Source organism: Sphaeroforma arctica (genome assembly GCF_001186125.1).
Source record: "Sphaeroforma arctica JP610 unplaced genomic scaffold supercont1.536, whole genome shotgun sequence".
NCBI classification, from domain to species: Eukaryota; class Ichthyosporea; order Ichthyophonida; genus Sphaeroforma; species Sphaeroforma arctica.
This window is the reverse complement of record NW_014040022.1, coordinates 48,681-59,971: the sequence shown is the minus strand read 5'-3', so window position 1 is coordinate 59,971 and position 11,291 is coordinate 48,681. Positions and strand designations below refer to the sequence as shown.

Genomic DNA, 11,291 nt, shown 5'->3' with positions numbered 1-11,291 from the left:
ATTCCAAAGTGTTAGTGCAACCGGTATATATTATAAGATATCTGGATTAAAAAAAGCGTATTACTGTAGTGCTTCGATTTCTTGTAGGCGCTGGTGGATGCCATCCATATCATGTGTATTCACATACTTTTAATCATCGCAAATTCGTACTATTGCTCGTGTGGCAGTAGTAGCAAGCACACATACCTGGGTTATATAGCTGTAAGCTGCTTTCAATCATATACGGTATCACCTGCTTATCCCTGTCGTCCAAGACTGAGTCTGCGAATGCGCTTCGATTGGGGGCCGACATGTTTGCCCGTAGTTGGGGCGTCGTTAAAACTTACTGAAATGTATCGCACTTTCAAACTTTTACTCGATCCTGTGGATACGTGGCACATAATACACGTAGAGAATATGTGAAGAAAGCATAGGCGTTGTTTCCCACCTTCTCAGTATACCACCATACAGTTATATCTACGAGTCTTATGTGCGTACGCAGCAGGCCAAAGTGCACCAACAGATCATACATAAATAAAATATGAATCAGCCTTCGCAATTCGCATCGACCACTAAAACGCGTAATGTAGCAAGTCCAATCAGATCGTGCTCTAGAATTTGATGACAATTGTATATACATAAATACGTTAATAATTTTTACTATTATTTATATATACGTAACTCGTCCTCAAGGCTCAAGGCTCAAGGCTCACCGCTCACCGCTCACAGCCTCACAGTCACTCGCACAGTCTCACACACGCTGAAGCAGAAACAGGGTGTCCTTCGCACGTTTGGTTCTATTTATACTTTTCTACTTCTACATAGAGGGTCATAGCAGGGTCACAACTGTTCACAGCTACAGGGCCAACCTCGTAACGGTACGTACGTTATCAGGTAACGTTATGAGGTTAGCCACAGGGTCACAACTTACAAGTCACAAGTCACACCGTCACACGGACACACATACACACTCCCAGTTCGATTCTCGCGTAAAAACAAGGTTTGAAGAAGAAGAAAAATCCAAATAAACGTTTACGCCAAGAGACCTAAGAACAGTTTACGCTATAGATTGTATGTATGTACTATGCACCATACTATGTAAATATCACGGCCCTCTGGATCAGGGTCTCGAGGCGTAAATCAAGTTCTCCTCTACGACTCGTAAAGTTAGCGAGGCCCTGATCCAGCAGAGGGGCGTGTAGATGTTTGCTATCAATACAACGCTTTACGATATTACGTATACCACTAGAGGAGCAAGACTCGCGAATGTATGTTCTTTGCTCAGAAATATTGTAAATAGTAAGTACGTACACTGCAATACCCATCGGCGGGTGAAAGCTTCCACGAATTCAATCAGTCACCACTGAGACATGGGGGAGGGCCCCAACCGGGTGAGTATCCGGTGATTCTCGAGTTTCGCCAGACCACTGAACGTATTGGAAGTCTAAGACCGGCAACGTGTTCAGTGTGGGCGAAGTATTCACGATCATCTCCAACAGTACCTACCCATACTACTATCGCGTCGCTATGGATGAAGCATTTTGACCACTATGCCTGTATAGCACAATACACAGACCCTGTTTAATGTATTCTACTATTCCTAATGGGTTTACCTTTCGGTCGTACCTGATAAATATTTGTGGTATTACTACACTATATTATGGATTCAGTATTTTAAAAGCTCATCCCATAGTTATGGCATGTAGCTTATGAATCGGCCAACAATCGACTAGAGACACTCAAATGCCAACCTCTAACCCAGTATTATTTCTACTTCTACACTGAAAATTTGGAAGCGGTTCAATATATTGAGTATTTCCACAGCAGATTGCTAGATCACACCACATTCGTTTCCATGGAACTATTCATAGATACTCACGCATCGTGCTTCGAACGAGCCAAAGTACATAATAACCACTTGATGTTTACAAATTCATCATTGGACTAACTCAGATGACTGTGAAATTATATATATATATAGATACATTATACATACACACACACATATATATATATATCATCATATCATGAAACATGTAGAATAAAAATAATACCCAAAGTACTAAGCAATTTTCACTGGTGCATTCAGAGCGACCAGACAATATAATCCTAAAAGATTTATTCACGAATATCCAATGCACATACCACATCCAACGAACAATTGAAGAGTTTCACTACATGCACTGATATGACCCTGAATCAATGAGGTTCGGCAGTGGCACACCTAACGGCATCAAGCACATGTACGGCCTTGGCCACTGCTGATGATGTATGACCTTTAGCGTGTGTACAACCAAGTGTTTACAATTAGGTATATACATTGTACATAGCTCCGAGAGTCCCAATCTACAGTGTATGCACCCATCAACTACACCCACCTTCTCTACCCGTCTCCTTCAAAAAATTACTCCGCCTCGCAACCACTGCTACAGCCTAGCTCCTACCGCTAGAGCACACTTGAGATGTGTTATTCATCTGGCCCATCCCACACCCAAGTGATGCCCTAGACAAACTATGACCGAAGTCGTATCCCGGATAAACGCATGACATGGAAATAACGAAATTTCCCGCAACACCGCCCTGGAATGTATAAAGTACCCTTGTCAATGCGTTAACGGTTTAGTCGAGCGTATTGTTACCGTCTATCTGTTGTTGAGTATAGTGCATGTGCCGTGTGTATGCGATAGATTGGCTTGTCGTCCGCTAAAGCGTAAGGACCACACGACGCGTGTACACGGATCTTTGCATATTATTTGTCAGAGCGAAGTCTGCCAATTCAGTGCTTCGTCGAGTGTCGTCCGCCTACAGGCCAGTACATGTTCAGTGTACATCCAGTATGTGTCCCTTATTTGTCAATCAATCATACCTTTCTCAGCACACAAACAGCATATAACCTGTGCTGCTCTCGCAAGTCTCCTTTCGAGTATACGTACCGCATCGATTGCCGTAGTACCCTTGCATGACCACTGAAACAGAGAAGCACACACACACACAAATTGATCTATGCATGCTCTTGCTGAATTCAAACAGCATAAGAGAAGAACATGGAAACGTGGTTTGCATACGTTCTATTCCCGGACGCAATCTGTAGTAAAGCCGTATACAAACAGTTTGCTGATATACTATCCTTGCATCCTCCCAGCAGCAGCAGAGAAGCACATATAGGTACCATTCCCATTCTGTATACCACCAGAAATCGCGTAACCCGTCATGACCTCCTCGGACTGTCTCTTGTGGGCTGTACCCGCTGAAGCAGATCACTCAGACCCTTTCTCAATACGCCCAGTCTGTACGTGCATCCGTGTATTTTGGGCGATAGAGAGGCGCATAAACGTAGTCGATCTACGTACTATCCTTGTATCGCCATCATCACAGAGAAGTACATAAATGTAGACTATTTGATACGTTTTTATTCCTGCATGCCGTCTGTTGCCGTGTATTCCGTCATGGCCTCCTCGAACGTCTCTCGTGTGTGCTGTGCCAACTCTTGCAAATCGCTCAGACCCTTTCTCAACACACTCACAGCAGACACCCCACTCTTGGTCTGTATGTGCATCTGTATGTTATGGTCAGAAGGATGTGGTACTACATAGCCGCAAAACTCAGTGTCCGGGTTCTTCATGATGATCCATCGCAATGAATTGCCAAGGGTGTGGTCTTCTCCTTCGATCTTGACCACGAGGACGGTCTCGCCTTCATTGGGGGGTGTACTTAGAGATAGTTTCATGATGGCTTCGATGTGCTGATATGTGTGTGTTGTGAGTACTAGTATACGTTTGAACAGTGTATGTAAATGCGAGCAATCGAGACGAGTGCTTACTGTGAGTTTAACGGAAGGGTAATTAGTAAAATAATTTAGTCCAGTTGATATGCACGTGCAATTTTTTCCATTTGTTTTTGTTTTTCGGGTTTTCTTGAACGAATGATCTCACCCAAATTTGGTCAGTGAGGTTTTGGCGCCCATGTACACCTACGTCGCATGAAGCTAAATTGCACATTTTAAGTAAATAGCACCCAAATTAAAAGTAAACAGATAAGGTGGTGATAAAATGTGCACAGATATACAATGATACACATACTTATGCCTACAGGTAGGTATACGTATAAGTGTATGTACATTTGCTTGCTTCTAAACAATGCTATATGCGGGTGTTTAGACGTCGAGGCTGCCCAGTACACGCTAGCTAGTGCACTATACAATTTGCAAATACACAAAAAACAAATTCGATTCGAGGTATAGCGGAAAGCAGGAGTCTATATCCAGGCCCTTGTCCCGGCGTAGCTATACATAAGAATAACCTTGTACATATCTTACTTCTACATTGCTCATGGATATAGGCTTTAAAATTTACGTAGCCCTTCTTCTCTTTGCACATCACCACAAGCTCAGAGACATTTGACATAGTATCGTCATTGTTTTGTTATTCTTATTTGTGGCTGCCTCGAGCAACACGTGTTAAGCTAGTGCTCATACACTCTGTTTGCTTCTCCTCCTGGATACTGATACGCTCAGGAATTCCTCTTCCATATCTCTATACGGCCAATTTAAATACTAGTCTTGTACCCATGCCAACGTAAACCAAACTGTGGGATGGTATTCGGGTATTCTCACTCAGTTGTGCATTGTACCAGAAGCGGCAGGATTTGACTTCCCAAATTAAAGGATGCAGCGTGAAGTATACTTGACGAATATATAACAGACGCCAAGTATCCTAAAATGAACATTGTTTATAAGATGCCGAGTATCTATGACAGGTGAATAAAAACCTGAATATTGAGCGAATATATGCTATACTTGTCATTTTGAGCGAACAAAATGTGCATGTAAGTGATATGTATCGCATGAGTCTGCCAAACTTATTATACGAGTTGAGCTTTTGGCAGTAAAATCCGCCGGCCAATTTCGCAGATCGACGCATGAACCTAAGCTATTCGCAAGATGCACCAGAAAAGTATTTGCAGACAAAGTGAATCCTCACCACTTAATTAGAGCCAACGTACAACTGTACATGTATTGCACCAGGAAAGTATATGCAAACACAGTAGATTGTCACGACTTAATTAAAGCCAACGAGCTGTGCATATATTGCACAAGGAAAGTATATGCAAACACAGTAAATCGCCACCATATAATTAAAGCCAACGAGCTGTACATATATTGCATCAAGAAAGTATATGCAAACACAGTAAATTGCCACCACTTAATTAAGAGCTGTACATGTATTGCACCAGGAAAGTATATGCAAACACAGTAAATTGCCACCACTTAATTAAAGCCAACGAGCTGTACATGTATTGCACCAGGAAAGTATATGCAAACACAGTAAATTGCCACCACTTAATTAAAGCCAACGAGCTGTACATGTATTGCACCAGGAAAGTATATGCAAACATAGTAAATTGCCACCGCTTAATTAAAGCCAACGAGCTGTACATATATTGCACGAGGAAAGTATATACAAACACAGTAGATTGCCACCACTTAATTAAAGCCAGCGAGCTGTACATGTATTGCACGAGGAAAGTATATGCAAACACAGTAAATTGCCACCGCTTAATTAAAGCCAACGAGCTGTACATATATTGCACGAGGAAAGTATATGCAAACACAGTAGATTGCCACGACTCAATTAAAGCCAACGAGCTGTACATGTATTGCACCAGGAAAGTATATGCAGACAAAATGAACTCTCACCACTTATTAAAACCAACGAGCTGTACGCGTACTGTACCAGGAAAGTATATGCAGACAAACTGAACTCTCGCCACTTATTAAAGCCAACAAGCTGTACGTGTATAGAGTTACGTATGACAGTAGCACACCAAAGTCCTGTGAGGTTGCTTTCAGCCGTATGATTCAACTTTCGACATCCCAGGTTCAAAAGTATAAAACACTCAAACGCCAGAAAACGGCGCCGTCAATAATTAAATATGCCATCAGTTTAAGCCGACGAAATGTTACATTTATAGAGATACGAATGGCAGTGGTGTGCCAAGGTTATATGAGTCGAGCTTTCCGCGCGTGTTTGGTTTGTATCTAACCAAACAGTTCTTATCAATAAGCGTTCCTACATTCTCGTATGTTTTACATTCCTCCGGTCTGTTCTTGCATGACGTCGATGGAGTCCCCATCCTCTAGCTCCAACTGAGGATACAAACATAGTATTGGTATCAGTGAAGTGAGGTGTGAAGTCTTATACATTCAAAATATGTTACCTTTGTACTGAGAGTACACGCGTAGTATTGGTATCAGTGAAGTGGGGTGTGAAGTCTCATACATTCAAAATATAATATCTCTAGTCAAGAATTGGCGGCTATGTAGGTGTAGATAGCAAGCACCCATTAACCAACCTTGTGCTAATCGAACTACATATTGGTTTCACCTATTTACATAACTATCGAAAAAAGGGTTCAGCTATGTGGCAGCGTTGTACTATTTCATAACCAGGCAAGTACTCACAACTACAATCGGCCACGGATTAAAAGGCGCAAGCTGTGAATTCATACTTGCAATGCATATGTTAGACACAGGGAGTGTACAGAAATGGTCCCTCATGACGTTGAGTAGGGTCCCTATATAACCTTAGCATGATGCATATAACTAGACAAGCAACTCTTATATATTGCAATGGACTACGAATTAAGAGCGGAAGATGTGATTACACACTTGCAATGGGTATGCCAGACTCAATGTATGCGGAAAGAATCGCCTATGAAGATGAACCGTGTCAAGATAAGAAAGCATTTCATATTTCAATGAGTAGAGTCGGGTCAGGTCACAAACGTATGCGGAAAGTGCTCAATCCACGACGCTAAAACGTGCAAAGTAGAAAAACCAAACGTGCAAGTAGAAAAATCTCCTACGCAAGTACAGTAGGAACACACATTTATATCTTCGGCATCATGCCAATCAAGATATGCTTGACATCATATATACAACACGCTTAAAGATATACCATTCAACACGCAACGAGAATACGTATGTTATTTCTGAGCCTGACACCCAATAGGTTTCAAATGATAATCAAAGACGACAACATGGATGAGTTCAACACTTAAGCCCATATCGACTCTTCAAATACAACGCTTAAACTGACCAGTACTAATCGCAGATACCACTACGGGTAATATATATGGATATACATACATATTTATACAGATATGTGAGTCCATGTTTCAGATATATGATCTAACATATATTTGTATCGATTAAATGTATACGCACAACAATAGATAGATATTCCAGCACATCATAAACGTTATAATATATATATATATATATAAGAGTACTCTATTCAGTGAGACAGATCATTTTCTGTACGCATACTTGCATATTGTGATCGTTCCATGGAAATCGGCATGGGAGATACACACACATACACAAACATAGATGTATACAAACAAACACACACACACATTATATATGTATATATTATATACACATATATATGCAGGTGGTTATATAGACACTATCGCGCACTCGCAGAAACTTACATCAGTGGCAGTCATATCGTCTTGTACGACGGTTCCTTCCGGTGTGACGAATCGAACACTCTTGCGATCGATAGCTTGTCTTTGACAGTATGCGTTCATTAGCTTGAAAAGGGGTGTCGTCTGCAGCGAATCAAAATGGATACAGTGAGCTGCCACGTATATGGAAAATATAGTATAGAAAGTATATATATACATATATATAAATTTGTATATATATATATATAAATATATATACATACACTACAGTTACTTCTCCCTTGGGTTATCTCCGGAAGCGCATATGTACATATACATACATACATACATTCATACATGCATACATGTATATATATATGCGCGTATATGTAATACCTCTCTTAAAAATTCCTGCAGATTTGCTACTCATTAGCAATCAATGCGCATGTGCATCGACACAGGTGCTTGCCCATGACATACTGCACAACATGCCGGCCACAAGAACATACTGAAGAACATACTAACTATACACTAGACCGGCACACAATATGACTTAATATGCACTATTAAACATATCGAAAAAGAGATACAATGCCAACTGTAGACAAAAGAAACGTTCACAACGAGATGGATAGAACGGGGTCTGGCCCGAATGACTTGTACATCTTTTTATACAATTAGATGGTGACAACCGTTTCAGAGACCATTTAAGCCCGTAGACCAAATAAAACAAGACACTCCAGCACACATGTTATACACGCACTGATATCCCCTTATAGTATCAATAGAGCAAGGTAGGCATTCGGCATATATCAACCGATATATCTTAATAATACTAAGACATGTATAAAAAACAAGTACTAACCTTCTTAACTTTGAAATCGACTTCGGTTCCGTCTTGCGTAACAACCTTCAGGTGCAACTGCTCACCACCTCCCTCGCCCTTAATGTCGGGCTGTATACATACAACAAGAGAATTTCAGAAATGTTATATATTTTGTACACCGAGACGTGCTTAGGTGTACTGTACATAGTCGTGAAAAATTTAGAGAAGATGTTAGTATAAAGCATATAGAAAAGCTTCAGGGACATACTATATATAGGAAACAAGTGGCTGGACTACCGCCACTGTACAAAGTGCTTACAGAAACGCGATTGATGTGTAGTATGTGAGGTAATCTTAAGCATCCAAGCGCAATACTATTGACAATAATTGCCAGATATCATCGACCTTTGGTTCACCACGACCCAAGAAACGACCAGGTATACAAATATAATCAAAATGAAACGATATGTGGATGAAAGAGGCTGGATTCAACACAACTACAATCAACTTGATTTTGACCAGTAGATCTGTAAACGACATAGAGACCGTGTACTTTTACGATAAGAGCACATGAACAATTGGACAGTCCCCTCCAACACCACACCTCAAGATCGAATACACTCAGACACTCACACAATAGAATGTTCTCAGTCCGACACTCACAGAAAAGAATGTTTCCACTCATTAGAAAGTAAAGCGAAGAGCTGAACCTGATGCATAACACACACACAGTGCAACCACAATATAGACGTTAAGAGCCAATCCTGTCAACATAAAAGCACATATACTCGCGTCACTATGATAGAATATGTTACTGATCAATATCGAATTCCTGCCTGCACTAGTATGTGTACGCATACCCTGTCTTCGTCATGATATAGACATAATAAAAATTGATAGTAGCTACCTATAATAGACTAAGGATATATAGCTGAAATGTAAGGCGTACAAGCTATCCAAGCAAGAAACAAGACAAACTTTGTATCAACAGAAATAGAACCATAAAACACACACAATAGCATATATTGTGTCCACAGACACATAAGCATAAAGCACACACATACACAACAGGTTTTAAAACATACATACCTTCTCCTCGCTTGGCTCAGACATGTTGATTTAGGTAGCTGATCTAGGTAGCTGTGATGTATTTGAAATAGGTATAAAAATATATGTATACGTGACTATCTCAGTGACTAGCAGTGCAGGTGCATATATTAAAATATATAGTTTGATGCGATGCCGATGGATATGCGATACAAACCGGTGTATTTAGAAATTGCGCGCGTGCAAACTGATGAAACTTGTGGTGTTTCAATTTTGATGGCTGTGAGCCTATGAACTTGGTTTCAAAAAATCCAAAAAAACTGATAACCAGTGGAAAGTTCGGTACAAACGAACCAATTCAAGGTTTAACAAAAAAAATTGAAACTATATTTAATTATAGTATAAAACTTTTTTTCAGCGGTTTGTTTTAAAAAAAGGTTAAAAACTGGAACGTAAACAATCGCGTAACATAGCTTCCTAAAAAAATATTTTACTTTTTTGTCGGACTTTGGGCCTGTGTCATAATAGGTCTCTCGGCCTGGCTGCGCGCATAAGGGCTTGAACATAAAAAGAAAACGTTGTAACGTACACGTATATGTGGTCGTATATAGTGAGGAAGCAGGAATCTAAACCTACATACTCTATGACAAAACTATACCTCGGAACTTCATAAATATTGGACCCTAATCAAACATAAAAAGGACCAGACCAGTCGCAAACGTAAAAAGTATTCATTTTTATACGTCGATTAGCCTGAGTCTGCGTTTTGTAGAGTCTCAGTCAGAGGCTCGTCATGCCTACGCTGTTTACCTAATGAGCATGTTGAAGACGAAAGTGGTCCAAATAACAAATCGCGTGAGAGACCTATCACATACGTACGGAATTGAGAATATAGGCTGAACATCATTATATAATAGTCTTTTGAAACAATTCATTCTGATAAGAGGTTATCTATACCTGGTAGTTGGTTCATATATGCCTTAGCTAAAATTGTTACTTATAAATCCTACACGTGGCGACTGTTATATCGCGTTCCAACGTTTTGAAAACAAGTCGGGAGGTTGTTGTGGAGACCATCTAAAGTGACACTTCACTATTCCAAACCGGGTTGTTATTTTCAATATCAAACGCCATAGCCTTCTGAAAATTAAACACAAACGCAACGGTTAGCTTTTCTCTAGAACGAGTGTGTTAGTAATATTCCATGCAACATGGGGGTACGGTTTCCGTTACATACACTGCATGTCATGGTAACAACCCGCGCGATTTTTATCTAGGTTGTCGCAGAGAAAAGCCACAGATGAGCATACGTCCTTGTCATTAGTCAGCTTCAGTTGGAGTCTGTTGAAGATCTAAATCATTTGTGGCGATAAACAATATGAATATTAATAGCACTGAGCTACAGGCACGCTCAGACCGACCATATTATTAGAACACATACGCGAATGTATAGAATAAAAGCAATGCGGACCATACCAGAGCAGTGATGAATATTTTCATATGTTCGAGTTGCTCTTGCATGTGTATTTGTGTATACACACACAACGTGTGTGTTTGTGTGTATGAGTTCATTTGGTGCAAGTATATAAGTGTGCATCTACCTACCTATACACATACACACACACACACAGTCCCACACACAGTCACACACACACACATATATATATATGTATTATGTATATCTCTATACGTATGTATGTAAGCATGCATGCAAATAAGCATGCATGCATTTCTGTTTATATGTGTATATGAATGTATCTATTTATGCGTGTTTGTATGTATGTAATCATGTCAACATACATAAACATACGTATATACATACATAAATACGTATTCAGAGGCACAAACACATACACTCGCATATATATATATATATATATATGTACGTATACACACACACACACACACACACACACACACACACATATATATATATACATACAATATATATATATATTCATATATATATATATTATATATATATATATTC

The 11,291-nt window shown here is 39.9% G+C and overlaps 3 protein-coding genes across 3 annotated transcripts in view; all 3 read right to left on the bottom strand.

Moving 5' to 3' along the window:
- Window positions 1–426, bottom strand: part of SARC_07059 (hypothetical protein) — a gene marked incomplete at its 3' end in the record, with an annotated part of 2,163 nt that extends 1,737 nt beyond the window's left edge. The window contains exon 1 of the mRNA XM_014299015.1: window positions 187–426. Within this exon, the coding sequence (XP_014154490.1) occupies window positions 187–292 (106 nt within the window). The remainder of the gene's footprint in view (window positions 1–186) is intronic.
- A 2,962-nt stretch (window positions 427–3,388) lies between these two features.
- SARC_07058 (hypothetical protein) lies at window positions 3,389–4,382 on the bottom strand (the record flags this gene model as incomplete). Its single annotated transcript, XM_014299014.1, has 2 exons — window positions 3,389–3,721; window positions 4,332–4,382. The coding sequence occupies 2 exons, from the start codon at window positions 4,380–4,382 to the stop codon at window positions 3,389–3,391; spliced, it is 384 nt and encodes a 127-aa protein (XP_014154489.1).
- Window positions 4,383–5,912: 1,530 nt separating this feature from the next.
- Window positions 5,913–9,538, bottom strand: SARC_07057 (hypothetical protein). The gene is made up of 4 exons (XM_014299013.1): window positions 9,344–9,538; window positions 8,294–8,383; window positions 7,474–7,593; window positions 5,913–6,124 (listed from the first exon to the last, which is right to left on the bottom strand). Exons 1-4 carry the CDS (start codon window positions 9,365–9,367, stop codon window positions 6,065–6,067), a joined length of 294 nt encoding a protein of 97 aa, XP_014154488.1. The 5' UTR covers window positions 9,368–9,538; the 3' UTR covers window positions 5,913–6,064.
- Between the last annotated feature and the right edge of the window lie 1,753 nt (window positions 9,539–11,291).